This window comes from Mustela nivalis (assembly GCF_964662115.1).
Source record: "Mustela nivalis genome assembly, chromosome: 15".
NCBI lineage: Eukaryota > Metazoa > Chordata > Mammalia > Carnivora > Mustelidae > Mustela > Mustela nivalis.
The window spans coordinates 80,010,427-80,029,902 of record NC_139034.1 but is presented as its reverse complement, the minus strand read 5'-3'; the positions used below and the strand labels follow the sequence as shown (position 1 = coordinate 80,029,902).

The following is a 19,476-nucleotide window of genomic DNA, read 5'->3' as shown; positions in this document are numbered from 1 at the left end:
GACCAGGGCTCTAACATTTGTTTGTATAGAATTCTCCCCAGTGTCCTGCTTCAAATTATTCTTTTTTTCTGAGATCCCTTTTCCTCTGTCTATATCAAGTTCAGGGAAATATTTGGTTCCTTTAAAAATCTTTGACTTGAAGGATGCCTTTCATTTGTAGACAGTGTCACATCTATAGGTAAGGCAATTTCCTACCTAAGGAGCTAGTCTAAATTTCTAAAAGGAAACAGCAATTATCAACCACCCCTATAGGCTACATAAAAATTAAAATGGAATGGGGAAAAAAGATTTTCATAATCTATTTCCTTCATTTGGTGATAGCCTTAGGCTCTAAATCTCATCCTGTAGAACATCACATGTCTGGCCTTAGTTTTATTCAGCTCGATTCCATGGCCCTAAATCTTGTGAAAGGCATGATATAAACTTAAGAAATTAGATTTTTCATGGATTTATGTGGGACTGGGAAAATGCATCCTCATGACCTACAGGGGAGCACAGTGGCTCTGTTTCCACAACTGCTGAGAAATGCTGTACTTATTTTTTTTTTTCTGGGAGATGCAATAATTGAAGTAATAAGAAATCCAGGTAAGCAGGTGGTATCAGAGAGGCCCTGCCAATGATAACACATTATTCTGAGCAGGGAGTAAAGCAACAGAGATACAGAAGCAGGCAGAAGCAGACAGTAGTTAAAAATTCAATCACGCAAGCAGCTGGTATTTAAATCTGTATATATATATATGTTTGTAAGAAGCAGGACTGTAATTTAAAAACTGTCATTCTGGAGCAGTTATCCTGCCCATAGTGATGGGGTTCGGTGGATGACTGTCAAATGCTAGGCAGGGCTCTATTTCCATGTACCTTAGATACAAGGTAGGTTTGGTAGACTGAATAAGAACTCCCAAAATGTCTAAGTCCTAATTCATGCATCTGGTGGCCCTGTTAATGTACATAGTAAAAGGGACCTTGCAAATGTGGTTAGATTAAAGATTTTTGAAATAGAGATATCCCAGATTATCTGGGTGCGCCCACTTTAATCAGGAGTATCAGCATCAATAGCAGGAGATGGGGCAAGAAGCAAGAGGGTGGAAAGACGCAAGGAGAGCAGTGTGGACCACGCAACGGGGTTGGCTTCTAGAAGATCGAAAACCAGCATTCAGACTCTTTCCTCAGAGCTCCCAGAAGGAATCAGTGTTGCAGCCCTCTTGATTAAACCCAGTGAGACTGATTTGAGACTTCCTAACTCTAGAGCTGTGAGAGAATAAATCTGTGTTGTTTTCAGTAACTGAGTTTATGGTGATTTGTTACAGAAACAATAGGAATCTTGCAGGTTATTCAGGGAGATTCAGGGAAATAATTAAAGGATTTAATTTTCAAGTTCTTATATACAAAATAGGACTAGGCTCAAGAATATGGCATCAGTTTATAACATTTCATAAGTGCATTGCAACTTGGAAATTATTTTCACATGCATCTTTTAGAAGTAGATTATAATATCAGAGGTGGATTAATATCAACTTTTCCAGTACTCTAAGTCTTAAGATGTTTAGCTAGACTTTCTGAAACTCTGACCACTAAGGCAAGGATTGGTCCCAGAATTCAGAACATGTAGAGCAAGACTTAGAAGAAAGTGATTTCTGAACTGTAAAAGGTTTTTGGATGTGTACAGAATATAACAGCTTCTGATGGACTCCCAGGTCATATAATTAAATCATAGGTTTTCATGTACTGGCTTTTGCCTCAATTGTATTTTCTTAGTCACTAAACTGTGTCAAAAATAGAGGAGCAAATTTTCATGTGAAATGATTTTTTTTTTAAACTGGAAGAATACACCAAAAGGTTTTAATGTTGGAATTAGAGTTGGCTTTTATTTATCATTTACTTTTATATTGCAATTATTTCTCAACAAGCATGTATAACTTTTATAGTTAGAAAAACTTAGTATTGGGTGTGATTTTTTTTTCTTTTTTGTCTCCTTCTATACTTGTGGTTCTTATTCTTGCTTTGGATAGAGATTTCTTTAGGAGTTGGATAAGCACTGTGAGTCAGTGTACATAAACGTCCACCAGCACACCATCATTTTCCCTTTAGTATAAATTCAGGAGAATCACAGAGAATCCAAAAATTCATCCACAAAACTGCTGGGAGTCTTTGAATCCCATCTAAGTCCCCATTGTTGATTTGGTGCTGTGACAGCTAGTTACACTGAATAGCCGAGTGCTAGGTGGGCATGGTATGGTAGAAAACACAGGAGCTTAAGATCTGACTCCTCCACTTCCTGGCAGTGTAAACACATGAATCATTTAACATCTTGAGGGCTTAACTTTCTCTGCTATTAAATGGAGATCGGGACACTCCCTTCAATAAATGCTAAAGCTCTGCAGGCACAGCTCCCTTGGCACCACCACCACCACCAACAAAAATGCTAAAGCTTGTCACAGACTATTAAACCCATATTATTTAGGTGTTTTAAAAGTTGAGAGAGACATTGTTTTTGTTTACGTGTAAAGAATTATGACTAAAATCTATACTCTAATGTGTTCCTAATTTCTACTTAACTATTATCGAGAAAAATGCAAATGTAAATTTAGAGAGGTATTGCACACTCGTAAGATGCTAACAAAAATAGCTATCTAAAGTCTTGAATTTGACCCTTAGAGTTTGCAAGTGATTCTCCTTTGGAAATCACTAGTGCTTCACCATAACTTTTGCCAGCGTGAGGCGTTTAGTTAACGTATGTTGGCACATATACATATGTGCTTGTGTGTATGAATGCATACATGTGTGTGCAGACACACATTTATATACATGCTTGATCTATGCATAACAAATGCAAAGAACATAATCAGTCTAGAGCAATTAATTATTGTGAAACTGATCTTTCTAGTAATTGAATAGATACTGTTTACCATGTCAAATATAGGTAAAATTATATATATATATATATATATATATATATATATATGCACAAAGAATCTTTGCAAAGAGATGAATGCTTATTTCTTAATTTTTTGGACCTTGGCTAATATTTTTTCTGTTAAGATATTTGTCTTTTTAAAAAACCAACAAATTAATATATCATTAAAATTAATGTTATCATCTACCACTACTGATTTAGAGTAAGGAGATACATTAATATTCATAGCTCTGAAATGAATGCTATGCACATTTTGGGTTTATTTTAATATAGAATGCTGGAAGCCACTAAGAATTTTTTTTATCCAATGTATTAGTCAGATAAAAAAAAATACTCTAGATTTGTAGAGTTAATCCATCTGCTAGTATCAGTCTGGTATGGCTTCTATAGGAAAGAATGTTTGCAAGTTTTTGGTACCAATAGTTTTCACTTTTTCTTTATTGAATCAAAATATTAAGTAACAATAAAATTCCTTCCAGGTTTTTTTTTTTTAATAGATGGAAATCTTTCACCTACTAGAAATAAATGTACCCAGCAAAATACATCAACAAGATTGTTGTAACATTAATACAATCACTTATTTCCTGAAAATTTAATTTAAAATGCTTTAACATTCACTTTGATTAGCCTTTGAATCTAAAATAAAAGTCAATAATAGTATCACAGAAAACATATGATGTTGAACTTGAACTGTAATGGGTACGTATTCAATCTCAATTAACTAGCTGAAAATATGTCCCAAGTGCATCTTAGAACATTACTTTTTGATGTTCTTCCGAATGAGTAAAAAAGGAAGAGGAACATCAGTATTGTCTACATTACCAGGATTATCTTACACATTTTCAAAATGACCCCATTTATCTGGGGGGAAAAGGGATGAAAACATAAATGCTGATATATCCTTTGTAACCCCACTTCATGTCAAATTAGTTTACAAGAAAGTATTTGTGAAAAAATTTTGGATCTTCATATTTTACCCTTAATTTAGGAGATATTTAAAATGTTCAAAAGTGATTAGTTCACAAAGGAAACCATGTTACAAATTGAAGTACATCCCTCACTGTATACAGGTGATCAAATAAGTAACTAGGAAATGTTTGAAACATTTTTTTTTTCAACCTTATCTATCCCTCCAATTCAGACACACTGGGAAACAAACAAATTATGCAAAGAAAAATATCAATGAAACCAGAGATGCTTTAGGCTGCAGGTGCTCTGAAGTACCTACAATCTTTTTCAACTAGAAGATGTGTGGTGTCTAAGTCAACTATAGAGAACAACAGACTTATAAAACTACAACTTCTATATATAGACTTATATAGTACAATTATACCATATTTCATTGATTATAAAATGCAAATATACTCTATGTATAAATGTCTCTGAAATTGGTATACATCTCTTAATCTATGACATGACATATTTTAGTAAAGTTTTTTTCTTTTATTATCATATCTAAAATAATGCATCCTAAAATCAGTGGTTTTGAGGATCTCAATTTGGCCAAGTTGAAATAATTGTTGCAGCAGTGGCAGAAATGAAAGATAAAAAGACAAATTGTTATTTTGTGAAACATAGCATCTGATACAGACATCAATACCATTCAATATTTTTTGAACCTTTTTTGTTTGCTTAAAGTTAAAGCAAACACAAAAATTATGTACTTTTTTTAGTAAGCCATACAGAAACTTATCTACTTGGAATATAAGCAGTCAACATAACAAAATCACATAAAACATAGCAAAAACTCAGAAGTCAAGGGAGAAGAAAATCACCTTTGATAATGAAATTAACACGAATAAGGCTGTTTCTTGTTTATATGCACTCCTCCATTAGAATTCATTTAGTTTATAGACACTTCTGATAAATATGCCCATCAGTGCTTCTAATTTACAATGGATTAGATGTATCGGATTTGAAAAAGTGCACATTATCAGTTGGCAATGCAAAAGTGAAGAAAATAGCATTTGGGAGGATGAGTCACAAAGATCAGTAGTACATATTTCTTTGCGGCTGAGTAATATCCCATTGTATATGTATACCACAGCCTCTTTATCTATTCCTCTATGGATGAACACTCAAGTTGCTTCCATATCGTGGTTACTGCAAATAATGCTACAATAACAAAGAGGTGCATATATCTTTACGAATTAGTGTTCCTCATTTGCAGCAACATGGATGGAACTAGAGTGTATTATGCTAGGTGAAATAAGTCAGTCAGAGAAAGACAAATACCATATAGTTTCACTCAATATATGGAATTTAAGAAGCAAAATAAATAAAGAAAAAAGAGATAAACACACACACACACACACACAAACCCAGCCTCTAAATATAGAGAACAAACTGGTCATTGCCAGAGGGAGGTGGGTGGGTGGGGGAATGAGTGACATAGGTGAAGGGGATTAAGGATACATTTATCATGATGAATGCCAAGTAATTACAGAATTGTTGAATCACTATATTGTACACCTGAAATATAAAACTCTATGTTAATTATACTGGAATCTAAAAATATATATATATATATAATAGTAGAGTTCTCTCCAATTCAAGTACAATCAGTCTCACATCTTCCAGTAAGGCCCACAGTTATCTCTGATGGAATTCAGAATTCAAACTCCATGTCCTCATAGACTGAGGCTAAATCATCAAGCAAAGGTTAAAATACTCTTTGTATACCCTACTAATGGGGTTGAGAATATGTGTAATCCAAATCGAACATTAGATCCCTTGGTGCTTAAAGAGATCAGCTATGGGGTAATTCATCCTTGACGGACTGGGCTAAGCATGCTTTTCTGACCTTTTTATTTGATAATAAATATCTATGTATTCAACTTCTTAATTCTTTCAGTAAGCAATTTTTTTAAAGTAAACAACTACTTATCAAGTGCCTACTCTGGTACCATTTTAAGCACTGGATAGTGTGGCAGTTGACCAATTAAACCAAATATGTTTCTTCATATATTTCAAAGTAATAAGACAGTTCAAATAAATAAGGAAATATACAGAATTTTTAAAAAGTTTTAAGTGTTATGTAGAACCATAAAGAAGGAAGGAAGAAGGAAGGAGTTATGTTTGGGGGTTGCAATTATCGACAGATTTGCGAGAGAAGATCTCATGAGAAGATAATATGTGAGCAAAGACTTGAAAGAGGTGAAGTAGTCAGATTGAAGAACAAATACAAATGTCCTGCTATAGGATAGGAGCATGCCAGGTGGTTTGAGGAACTGCAACTGGTGAATGAAGACAAAGAAGTAGAAATTATGTCAGAGAACAAATGAAAGCAGATGTGGATACAAGTCATATGGGACATTGTAGGCACTGTGAGGTCTTCAGTTTCTATAGAAGTATAAGATTTTGAACAGGGGTGTGATGAAATCTTATTTATATTTTCAACACTTTGGCCACAGTGTTGAGGGTGTATCAAGGAAGAGCAAAAGTGGATCCCAGGGGACCAGTTAGGTTGCTTTTATAATAGCCCAAAAGATGATGATGGTAGGTAGTAGTGGAGAAAGCGATAGAGAAGAAAAAATGATGATATTTTTGATATATCTTGAAAATAGACTGAATAGATTTTGCTAAGGAATTATATATGGGATTCAAAAGAAAGAAATGAGATTAGTGTGACGCCAAACTTTTTGATCCATGGAACAAAAAGAATGGAGTTGTCATTCCATAGGTAGGTAAGATTAGAGAAGCACAAGTTTGAGAAGGAAGAATACGAGTTTGATTTTAGCCATGTTAAGCATGAGATGCCTGTGAGACATCCTCACTAAGATGGAACAGATGAAAATGGAGTGGTGAAGAACTATTACCAAGAGCTACTATATGTTGAGTTTCCAATGTGACAGGCACTGCTTTAAGTGTCTGACACATTGTTGTCATTTAATTATCGTAATAACCTTATTGTATTATAATGACTGAAGTAGAAAGTGATACCGAGGATTAAATGAATTGCTCAAAGACATGCAGTCAAGCCTATGTTTGCCTTACTCCAATTGTGATTTTAGCAACTGCTTTATATCATATTCCAGGCAGAGGGAACAACATGCAAAGCAGAGAGGTCAAAGGGGCATGGGATCATGAAGAGAACTGCAATCACAGGGAAGACATTTGAATAATCACCTTCCAATGAATGAATGTTTTGTGATTCTTTACAGTTTTAGAATTGTTTTCTCATAGGCACAAGCATTAATCTCTACAAGGGAGGGAAATGGTTTTATTACCAGTATTCAGTGGGTGGGAAAAGGTTTTACAGAGCCAAGTTCACACATTTAGTCCATTACAAACTAAAGTTAGAACTAAAACTGCTCGCTCCAAAATTAAAAAAATAAATAAATATATATTTTGTATACTTCTGAATATTTTAAATTTTATCATGAATCCATTTAGGACATGAAAAATACACATGAGAATACATTTATTTCGATATTGGGAAAAAAAAAACATGGGAATTGGAAAGGAATTTACAAGATAGGAATGAGTGATCTGGAAAATAAGTATAAAAGTAGTAGTAGTAGTAGTAGTCATTTTTGAGCACCTAGGAGGTGCCAGACACCATACTAGGATCTTTATATTCATTTACTAAATTTGATCTCACAAGAATTGAAAACGAGATTCTATTATTTCAGTTTTAAAGATGAAGAAATTGAGGCCGAGAGAGACTAAGACAACTTGCTGGAGCTCATTGTACACCAGGGAGTGGCAGAGTTAAGAAACAAACCAAGACTGTGAAATCAGAGTTCAGACTGCTCACAGGCTGGTCAGGGGCCGCTTTACCTAGGCAGTACTTTATTTTTTGTTTTTACAAAGTCAAAGGTAAAATTAATAACTCCCGGGGGGGGGGGGTTCTCATAAGTGAGAAACTGTTTTCTGAATTACAGCAAGGTATAGATTTGTATTCACTCGCCCTGAACGGGTGGATACAAATTGCACTGTAGTTTGCCCACACTTTTATCACAGCTTAAGACAGCAGATGGCTCTCTTGCGTTTTCTTTCGCTTACCTCCTCGATCTGTAAACAACTAAACAGTGTTTTGGGGAGGTAAAAAGAAAACACAAGGATTAAACTAAAGGACCTTGATTATCCCAATGCTGCCTCCCCGGTCCCCCCGCCCGGCTCCCTTAACACGGGAAACCCCGTAAAATAGAGGACCGCTTGTGGCTTGTGAAAACGCCCTGCCTGAGGAATCCGCGGTTGCCCGCGCTGCACCAGGGGTCGGAATCCATCAGGACAGAAAGAGTTATTTCTCGTTATCAAAGAGCTGAAAGGCTTGATGCTAAGAGGAGTGTTATTAATGTTAGTGGAAGCTGTGAGGATTAATTTCCTTTCCACCTTGAAGGGGAGAAAAAAAAGATGGAAAGCGGCTTTGAAGGGAGGGAAGTATCAGAGACTCAACAGCCAGCGCTCCACACCCGGGAACCTGCTTTTGCTGGGAGAGCTACCCTGGGGGCAGGATCCCTGTCCGCGGTGCTGAACCTCAGCCTGCTCTGGAGGGTGCTGAACAAAGACGGGGGGGTGGGGGAGGCGTGGGGGGGGTGTCTGAAGGAACCAAAACCCCCACCTCCAATTACCCAAACTGAGGAACTGGGGAAAAGACTGCACTCTAAGAAAAATGCCCGGAAAGTAAATAATTGACACAGCTATAATAATAAGAAGCTTAAAATTAATACAGTAGACACATATGTCAGAGGATAGAAAAACCTTTCAAAGCACAGTAGGTTATGTTGATTGGGGGAGTAGTACTAGATTTAAGAGGTCACCATCCTTACCGTTTGGCTTCTTAGAAAAGCTCACCACTAGCTTTAGACAAATATGTTTATTTATTTATTTTTAGGATTCATTTTTTAAAAATTAACATATAATGTATTATTTGCCCCAGGGGTACAGGTCTGTGAATCATTGGGCTTACACATTTCACAGCACTCACCATAGCAGGTACCCTGACAATGTCCATAACCCAGCCACCCTATCCCTACCCCCGACCCCCCAGCAACCCTCAGTTTGTTTCATGAGATTAAGAGTCTCTTTTGGTTTGTCTCCCTCCCAATCCCATCTTGTTTTATTTTTTCCTTTCCTACCTTCCACAACCCCCGACCCTGCCTCTCAAATTCCTCATATCAGAATGTTTGAGTGTAATTCATTCAGAAGTTCCAGTCTATAAAGCCTGAAATGTCCGAATGGCCTCTCTTCAATAATGGAAGAAGCTCCTCTTTATGTTCACCCAGCTTTGTTTCTGTGAATTTTAAAGAAGACACAATTAAATAGCCATCTCTGCAAAATGGCCTTTCCTTTTTCAGCAGGAACATGACAACACAACATAAATACACACTTAGTAAAAATATAAGAACAAAGACATTAAAATAGAAAATAAAGTGATAGAGAAAGAGCAAAATAGTTAACACACCCCTTTTCCTCACTTATACTATCTCCTGTGTTACTAGGGATTACAAATTTCTGGCAAAATTACTTCTGCATGTTCCTTTTAATAACTGATTATTTTGTAGATATAATAACATACCAAGGTGTGGCAAAGAAGCTTACAGAGTATGTTCTTAAATGTCAAATACAATATACATCATCCTAAAGCCAATGGTGATTGCACTGGACCCTAATCTATATGCAGTCTTTTAATGTTCTTCCATAAAGAAAACTTGCTATTAAATATGGGGTAAACAGTGAGTTACAGATGAGAAATAATTGCTTATGTGGAAAGGTTGTGGATAAGCTCTGTGGAGCAGAAGGTGTCTAGCCTCACTATAATCAACACTGGGCTGAACTTCTCCCACTTGCTGGGTTGCAAGTCTTTGTAGTAGTTGACTGCCTATTCTTAAGACAAAGAGAAAGTGTGTCTTGGTTCAGAACTGTTCTCAGGACTGTTGGCAGTGTGCCTCTCCCCTTTCCTGCTCTAAGGCAGTCACCAGAGAAGTGATTGTTAAAAGTCTCTCAATTAACAAATGAATTTTCTTTCCTCAATTCTTCACACCAGATTGCTAGAAGTCTAGTTTTTGCATTTCTTTTCTTTACCTTCCTGAAAGGATAAGCCAAACACATTAAAGGGAAGGGGAAAAGGTACAAAACCACAGGAGCAAAACCTACACTTGCTTCTGTCATTCAGAGTGTATCCTAGAAACCACAGATCTGTATTCATCCAAGCATGAAGTGTTTCTCTCACAACCTTCTTTCCCAGGGTACCCTCTCCTTGCTCCCTTCCTCTTGGACCTTTATGTTTTCAGTTATCCGAGACGGAACACTGCCAGGACACAGACAGGAAGTCAAGGGGAGGAGGCAGCAGCTGTTCCATTTGAATCTCAGACACAGTTCCTATGGCTTTGCTCCTTGACAGAGCAAAGGGACAGGGACGACAAACGCAGCAGCTCGAGTTGAAGTGTCCCTCTGTCTGGCTGCATTTTGTTGTCCCTGGAATACTGTGACACCATCCCCCACCCTTAATACTTCTGCTGTGACTTCTTCAATATTCAGTGGGGCAGTTATCCTATCCAGCTGCTGTTCTGTAGCTGCTACGGCCGCTGGCACCTCCTCTTCCTAGTGCTAGAGAGCGAATTTGGGAAGGGGGTCTTTCCGTACGTACAGCCTTAGCACAGCTGTTCACCCTCCACTCCTCCCTCCTTGTTCCGCTCCGTGTTGTGGTTTAAAACGACAACAGGAGGGAGAGTCCGCAAGTTTGGGTAGACGGGGTGAGGAGTGGAGGCGCCTCCCTCCTCGGGACACACTCTCCTCCCTCCTTCCTCCTCCTCCTTCCCGGGGTGCAGGGGTTTGGGCGCTCCAGGGATTAGCAGGGAGGGCGGAAACCACCTCGCCCTCCAACCGCAGCCGAGAGTTTCTGGGGACCCGGAGACACGTAAAGACTCAGAAGCCCTGGCCAAGCCGCGGAAGCCTCGGAAACCTGCGAGTTTCAGCTAAGAAAAAGCGCACCGATATTCCTTCAAGCTCACCTGCTTTGGCTCAGCCTCTTAGCGCCCCACCCCCCTGGATTCCATTTTAGCTTTCTTTCTTTCTTTTTCTTTTTTTAATCACCATTAATATTTTTAATCATTCCTCTATACATTTTCTTTCTTTCTTTCTTCCTGAAGAGAGACATAGGCGGGGAACGGGAGGGAGGTGTAGTGGGGTGGGAACGAAGCTTTGATTAGAGCTCTCCGGGGAGAAGATTGCTCTCCCCAGATGCTGATTTCCAAAGCACTTGACAATCACCGGCAGAACCCGCGAGCGGGCGGCGGCGGCGGCGGCACCGGCCGGGGGGCAGCTCGAGCCCGGCGCTGAGTCCCGCCGAGTCTGCCCTGGACGGACGCCCGCGCCGGCCTCCGGCCAGGACCTGCCCTCCATCCCGTGCCCTGGAAGCCGGTGGGCTCGACCTCCCGCCCGGGAGGCGGGAGAGGCTGGAAGGCGGCGCGAGTGGCGGTGGCGGCCCCCGACTGGGCTTCGGCGGCGCGGGGTGAGCGGCGGCGCCCACAGCCCCGGCCCCACTCCCGGCTCGGACGCGGCCGGGAGGCGGCCGACGCGACCTCGGCTCCGGGGGCTCGCCCCGCCGCGTCCCGGGGGCGTCTGCGCGCCCGGCCCCGCGCTCCGCCCAGAGGGCGATGGGTCCTAGTCGGGACTGAGCGCCCCGACCCCTCTCCGCACCCCCTCTGGACTCCTCCCCACTCTTCCTCGAGGGCGAGCCGCCCTCTCCTCCGCCCCTTCCCTCTCCCGTGTCCCCGGCTCCCCTTGCCTCCGTCCCCTCCCTCCCGGGACCCATTCCCCGGGCCACCATGGCCGCGGCCATCGCCAGCGGCTTGATCCGCCAGAAGCGGCAGGCGCGGGAGCAGCACTGGGACCGGCCGTCTGCCAGCAGGAGGCGGAGCAGCCCCAGCAAGAACCGCGGGCTCTGCAACGGCAACCTGGTGGATATCTTCTCCAAAGTGCGCATCTTCGGCCTCAAGAAGCGCAGGTTGCGGCGCCAAGGTCTGTGTGGGTCACCGTTGGGAGGCGCGCCCTCGGACCTCTCCCCTCTCCCCACCCGCCAGGGGCCTCTCGGGGCTCCCCTTTCCCTCCCTCCGGCTCCCAGATCCACCCCACCCACCCCCTCGTCTCCCTGCCGAGCGCCGCGAGCGCCTTCCGGCCGCCGGTGGGAGCGGGGAACCTGCTCTCGGGCAACCTGTAGCCGCGGAAAACTCAACCCTGCCGGGAGCCGGCAAGTTGGCCGGTTCGTCGCCCGCTGCCTCTCGCGCCCGCGGCTCCCGCGGGCTGGCTTCCGGGGAGAATCTCTTTCTATCTGAGGGTCTCGGCATCCCCCGAGGGTAACATCTGACTCCAGCATGCGGGGGAGAGATCTCCGCAACACCCCGGGGTTTGGGTGGCTGCTTCCAATCTGACTGGAGGGGTCAGGGATGTCTGTGTGTCCGGCCTCACTTGGCCTCCCCGGTCCCCTGGAAACCTCTTTGGCTTCCAGACCTTGGTGAAGGTGGTGATGCCCGCCCCACCCCCGCGCGCCCTCCGCTGGGGCCGGTGTCGGAGGAGTGGAGGGTGTGTGCGAACTGAGGGCGCGTGCAACTGAGATTCACCAGTACGCTCTTAGCCGGCAGCACTAGGTCCCGAGGTCACAGTCTTGGCGTGCGGAGAGGGGCCCAGAGGAAGGAAGAATGAGTCCGAATTGAGGGTTTGGCGAGGTGCACATCCCTAATATGCCAATTTAAATTCAAGGACTCGCGAATTACATGAGGCAAAACAAGCAGCTACTACAAGCAGATGACTAGAATAGTTGCCTTACTATACATATTTTTTTTTTTTCCCCAGAAACAACTAGTGCCCAGCATGACCTGCTTTTGCTGCCTTAAAATGTCAGGGTCTGGGAAGGCAACTTAGGAGCCGGAACCCAACTGCTTTTGTTCATCTCGGCTTGCTTCCACATCCAGTTGCTAAGGGCGATTGTTTTGAGTCTATATGGGGTGTTCTGTGGGAGAAACGGGGATTGCTTGCTTTTCGTAACTAAGTGGGCTTGGCAGGAAACATCGAAGAATATATTTACATTAATAGGAGTATATGTTTGCCCAGCACATTATATTCTTGGTGCCCAGCTGTATTTGTTTTAAATACCCTGTTGTTGCAAATACAGGGAAGACAAGCATACGCTCTACATGTGTATCTGAGTGTGTGTGTTCTACACGTTTACGGATTTATGACTAGAAGTTTTAATGCTTATTTGTTTTTTTTTTTAAAGCTGTAGCTAAATAGTTTTTTAAAGGACAATAGCTTCTTGACACATTAGAAATTAGAAATTATTTGCTCTTAGAATCAAACTTAAAAGGCAAACATTGAAGAAAATTAGAGTGGCAGTTCAAAGGAAGATAAGAATATAGAAATATAATATCTAATTGCATAAATATAATACCTATTGATGAAGTATTTGGGGACAATATTTTCAGATGAGCGTAGGAGCTATTAAGAAAAATGGGTTTTAATTTTCCACTTTAGCTTAGAGCCTTATCCAACAAACCTTTGTATTACAAGAACAATTCAGTTGTTCAAAACATTGTTGATCCACGGAGTGTCCTGTTATTTTAGAGTGTTTGCTTCTCCCCCTTTTTAAAATCAGATTCTTTTTTAAAACACAGTTTTCACCAGGTAGAGCTCCAAATTTGCCATCTACTTGAAATAAATAAACCTGTTCTCTTCTAGATAAGATTACTCTAATATAAACAATGATTAATACTTACTGTGTGTCTCTTTTAAGTATACAACTAGTAGATTATTTTGTAAATATGGACAATAAGTGTTTTTTCATATTGCATAATGAAGGAAGGTGTGCTTTACACTTCTGTATTTTAAGATGGGGAAATACCTTTTTTCCCCCCAGATATGGGAAGATATCTGAGCTTCCTAATAGTCTGTTACACCATTTTCAACCCTGACTGCTCTCTTGGTATTCATGAGTCCACAATGATACGCATGCATCAATGATCTGTAAGAAAAATATATTTGAGGTCACTTCTGCTCCCTTATTTCCCAAACAGGTGATGGGCTAGAAGGAAATTTCATCAGGACCTTTCCTTTTAATCCTCCTTATATTTCTCATATATAAAGAAGTATATTCCTTTGTGGAGAAAAAGATAGATACATCTCTGGAGCATCAGACATCAATTTATTATTATTAATTTAAGCAAAATAAGTATTAAAACCTTATATTATGTAAGTTGTAAAATGACATCTATATGATTTTATATTACATATGTGTTTATTTGAATGAATGAAATATAATTATTTCATTATTTATTTAAATATTTTTAAGCATACTTATTTTTTATCTCCAAACTCAATCTGCATAGGAATTGCCTTCAGGAAATTTAAAAAATCTGATTTGTTAATTTAAAGATACAACTTTAAGGTATGGCAATTTTATATATCTTCACATTTGAATGCCACTAATTTGACAAAGAGTTATTGACTCTTCCTACTCTGCCAGGCACAGTTCCAGGTGTTATGTGTAGAGGAGCGGATAGAACAAATGAAGCCCCTTCCATCATGGAGATTGCAAATGTGGGGTAAAATTCATTGCATACGGAAAGGAGCAAAATAAGAAACTTAAAGACCTATAAGGAGAAAGAAGACTGAGGTGGAGGCTGCAGGGGCAAGGGTTGTGGAAGAGAAACCTAATTAGATCAAGTATGCAGGGAGGGCCATGCTGAGAAGTCCAGGCTGAGAGCCGACATCTGAGAAGGACAGTGAAAGCCTCTGAGTTGGGAAAAATCTTAAGCCGTTGAGAGAAGCGAAGGAGATAGAGAAATCCAGTACACTGTCCTCTATAAATCATAGTCCATTGGGCTGAAGTTTACATTTTGACAGGTGAATTCAAATGCACGTGACGTGTCAGCCAACAGAAAACAGAACAAAGAATAGCTCTACATTTTGGGGAAGAGTAATAGACATTTCTTAAATGTAGGGTGTTTTTCCTTTTTAATGCTTTCTTAATTAGTAATTTATTTAATATAAGGAGTATGTCTTATATTTACTTTTGTGCTTTTGGTTGGAGCCCTATCCCCCACTCTGACCAGCTCCTACCCTCATAGAAGGCTGGTTTTTGCACCAGTTGAAGTACCAGTTGTATCCTTTTGTCCTCTTGAAAAGGACAGAAATCTACAAAATGGCTTTTAGAGATTGTGTGGGCACCATGATTATCCCACCTTTCCAGAGTCACCTCTCTCTACCTTTCCTACCTCCAAAGACTCCAAACACCAAAGTTCCTAAAATGAACCATATGCTTTCAAATCCCTCTTCTTTTGTTTGAGCTTTACTCTATATGGTATCTTCTGTCTTCTGTTCACCTGTTGAAATTATCTCCACTTCTTAAAGCTTGGAGAAAATACCATGGCCTCTAGGAAGTCTTCCCGAATTGCAGAGAAGAATAGTTCTCCTGTGGCATTCTATACCTCACTATCATTGTTTATGCCTGATAATAATTAACTGTGCCCCATCCCAAGTTGTGATTAATTGTCATTAAGAGCAAAGTCTGTTTTCTGCACTTCCATAGACTCTCAAATCTTGATAGTGTCTGCCATTTCCTGAGTACTTGGCATTACCTTTGAGTTGAAGCGAAATAGGGATGGTCCATAGGTCCAAAGCTAAAAGAGCATCCTTGAACCACAGTACACTAAATAGATCATTTTAGAAGTATATGTACTTTTCAAGTTTTTATATATTTTTCTCTCCATATGTGTGTGTGTGTGTGTGTGTATAATTAAATATATATATGTCTTTTTTAAAGAACTAGAGGTTGATTACATATAACCAACTTCACTTTAAGGCTTAACTAATCTATCAAAATAGATATTTAGGATTCCTGTTAATTTAGCTAAAGAAAAAAAGGGAACAAGGAAACCAACAATTTGCAAACATTTTTATTTGAAATCTTCACTTTTCCTGTAAAAAGTGAAAAACTAAAATAGAAACTACAAGCAATGATGTATAATTAACATTTTATCCTAAAAGTGTTACATTTTCATTATTAGTTTTTAAACCAAAACAAGAGCCTTTATTGCTTGTAAGACAATAACCTTTCAAATTTTTTAGTGTGGCTAATGCAATTATTTCTTTTTTTTTCTTTTTTTTTTTTTTTTAGATGGGATTGGGAGGGAGACAAACCATAAGTGACTCTTAATCTCGCAATTATTTCTTAAAATCTACCTTTTTTCCCACTACTATCATAGAAGCCCATGGTATCATGTGTCATGTATGTTTAATCAGTAGTTGTGTGGGTTTCTTACTAGTGCATTTTACCTAAAATAAATTACAGGAGTCATAAGAAACAAGGAAAGAAAAATGAGTACTTAAAATTTGTTTTCCAGTTATTATATGATATAAAAAGCAGAAATATATGTATGCTTATATCAACAAAACTGCTTTGCTCCAGTGTGACAGTGAAACCCATCAGTTATCTTAGGAAAAGTGGTCTTCCTTCTCACAAGGTATTATGTAAGGAAAGGTGGGTCCACCTTCCACCATCCTTTGTGATACTGCTTCAAAGCCATATGAAAACAGCCCACCTGCTTATATTGGTGGTTTAGGTCAATATAAACAAGGGAATATTTTCCCCCTAAGTATCATCCTACTTCTCTTTAGAAAGTATATTTTATTTTATTTTATTTTTTTAGTTATCTAAGGCCAAGTACATGGGAGTCTTCCTACTCATCTTCTGATAATACCTGTTGCTAACTTGTTGATAATCAGGATTTTATTATTTGTTAGCTGTATAAAGATAAGACAAAAATCATAGTTTTTCAGTTAAAATGTCTAATTTTTCAATGAGCATGTTTTACCAAATGCAGTGTTCCTATGTGAGAGCTCTTATGGGAGCTTTACTGAATTGCTAAACAAAACAATGTTAGAGATTCTTTAAGAAGTTGACCCTTGCTTGTTTATGCATTTTTTTCTGGGCCTTAATTGTCATGATTTCAATATTCTACATTTGCTCTAGGCTTCTGAAAATGGTTGATGCCACAATGGTCTAATAAACCAAGAAGTGGCACAGCAAGCAAAGTGTAAGACAGCATAGTACTTTAGGTAAGACATAAGGTTGAGTAAGACGATTTGCTTTGGGTTGAGTTAGGTTCATAGGTTGAGTTTACATGTATTGAGAAAATAATACTGTTTGGTGGTGAAGAAATTCTTTGACAGTTCATAATACAAGATTTCAGAAACACCATTTCACTCCAAATCCCCTACCAGATTACCATTAGCAGTTACAGGGTTCACTTTACATTTTGAATTCTTCATGTAGTTCTTCTACATTTAGCCCCCAAATTCTGTTCTTCTGTTAACAGTGTTATTCTATATAATGTTACTATAAGAACATTGTTTTCAAGTAGACATGTCCTTAACTCCCTTCTTGTTGATATAAAATGATGTTTTTTAAATTTGCTTTACTTAAAAATAATGGCAGAAATTCAAAGGAAAAGTAGGGTGACATATTTTTCAATCTAATTTATCTATTTGCTTTTGGGAATCTAGGTTTCTTTCTAGGTATACTTGATATTAATTTCTTCCCCAATGGTAAGAAATTTAGCCAAAACAGACTATGACATTTCAGCAATATAAATTTGTATATGATGTTTTAAATGTTGTCATTAGCACTCAAAGGCCAAAAACACACAAAAAAAATCGTAATGGAAACTCAAATATATAAGACAATTTTAACAAGGTTGATTCAATTTAAAGTCAATAATACTTTAAACTTTCATGTGTTGGCATGACTAGGAAACAACTGATTTAGTAATGTGACCTGTAAAGATTACAATGTTCATTTTAAGAAACTCAGATTACATGAGTATGTTACCATTTACTGTTTACTGGGAGGAAAGCAGTAGGGAGTGATAGTAGGAATCTAGACACTTTTTTTTTTAAGATTTTATTTATTTGACAGAGGGAGAGAGATCACAAGTAGGCAGAGAGGCAGGCAGAGATAGGAGGAAGCAGGCTCCCCGCTGAGCAGAAAGCCCGATGTGGGGCTCAATCCCAGGACCCTGGGGTCACGACCCGAGCTGAAGGCAGAGGCTTAACCCACTGAGCCACCCAGGTGCCCCTCTAAACACCTTTTTAAAAACCATTTTATGACAGCTACTACATTGTCATTCAGGGGAAAGACTCTTTTCATAAAGCTATATTGTGTGAAATATTTGTGCGTGTGTATGTGTAGAGTATGTGTTACACTCTATGCTTTCAGAATTCTTGGCTATCAGGTTTGATAGGGACTCTTATGGTATGACAGGGTCATATGTTATGTATAATGGGGCACAACCACTTAAAAGTCAGTGTCTCACCAGTGCGTGACATATAACAAACACTGCACAAACATTTGCTGAATGAATGAAAAGTTGTGTATTTCTTAGGATTTATATGTGACATAGAGTGACCATTGAAATCAGTGTGTACGTAGCAGTGGCCATAATTGACTGGACTTAAATTGTTTATCAGCTGCCTACATGGCACCTTGTGTCAGGCACTATATCATAAACTAACAGTTCATCATCACAACAAATCTGTATGGTGGGCACATTACATCATCCATTGTTACACTAAATTATCCATTAATGGGTGATACACTAACATTATCTACCCATCCATTTTATAAATGAGGAATTTGAAACAAGCTAATAAATTGGTTAACTGGCCAAGTTTATATATCTTTAAAGAGTGGGGCGGAGATTGAAACCCAAGTTGCCAGGCCGACACCAGTGTCCCTGCTCTTAAATGCCAATTCTCGATTATCACGTACTTTATTGCATTATCTCAATTAGTTGAGACACATCAGCATTTCACAGCAAAGGAAACTGAGGCTCAACGAGTTTGCATTTTGCCAAAAGACTTACACCTGAGCAAGTAACACCAGCAGAATTCATAAACCCATCTGCTGTCCTTAAACCCACTATTCTCCCCACTACTTAACACTTCCAGTACTCAAGACATTGTGAACTCTTCATTAATGGGAGACACCTTACTCTAATTCCTGTAGTAGATGTTCTATATATATATATACACATACATATACATACATATGTTTGTATATATACATACATATGTATGTGTGTATATATATATATATATATATATATATATATATATATAAAACACCTTCTATGTATATATAGAGAATATATATATTCTCTACATATAGTGGTTGGATGGTTGGATATATGCAATAGTATAGTGTATTATTAACTTTTTAAAATTGAAGGTGTGAGAAGGCTTGTCTGGAAGTAGAGACTTATTTGTGGGCTTTGGCAAAAGAGACCCAAAAAAGTGCTGTATTTTACCAAACCATTTTTCAAGTAGGGATGTCTCTTTGATTTTCTATCGAGTGTCGGGATGTGACACTCATTGATGCTATCTCCTTGATGAATTGCAACATTGACCTGAAATTCTGAAAAGGATTAATTTGGAGTGCTTTCACTGGCATGTAATGAATTTTATGTTAAGTCTTTCATTAATTTTTTATTAATTTTCCTAGATTATGTATTTTAGACATTTCTCATTTCTAACAAGATGCTTTATTGGTTACATTCTTTATT

The 19,476-nt window shown here is 39.1% G+C and overlaps 1 protein-coding gene across 2 annotated transcripts in view; it reads left to right on the top strand.

Moving 5' to 3' along the window:
- Positions 1 to 19,476, top strand: part of FGF14 (fibroblast growth factor 14) — a 596,869-nt gene that overhangs the window by 408,277 nt on the left and 169,116 nt on the right. The window contains exon 1 of one of the 2 annotated variants that reach the window (XM_082701492.1): positions 11,601 to 11,881. The exons of the other annotated variant lie outside the window; for it this stretch is intronic. Coding sequence (XP_082557618.1) covers positions 11,689 to 11,881 — 193 coding nt within the window. The 5' untranslated portion in view covers positions 11,601 to 11,688. Of the gene's footprint in view, positions 1 to 11,600; positions 11,882 to 19,476 lie in introns of those variants that run through there. 2 annotated transcript variants of the gene reach the window in all.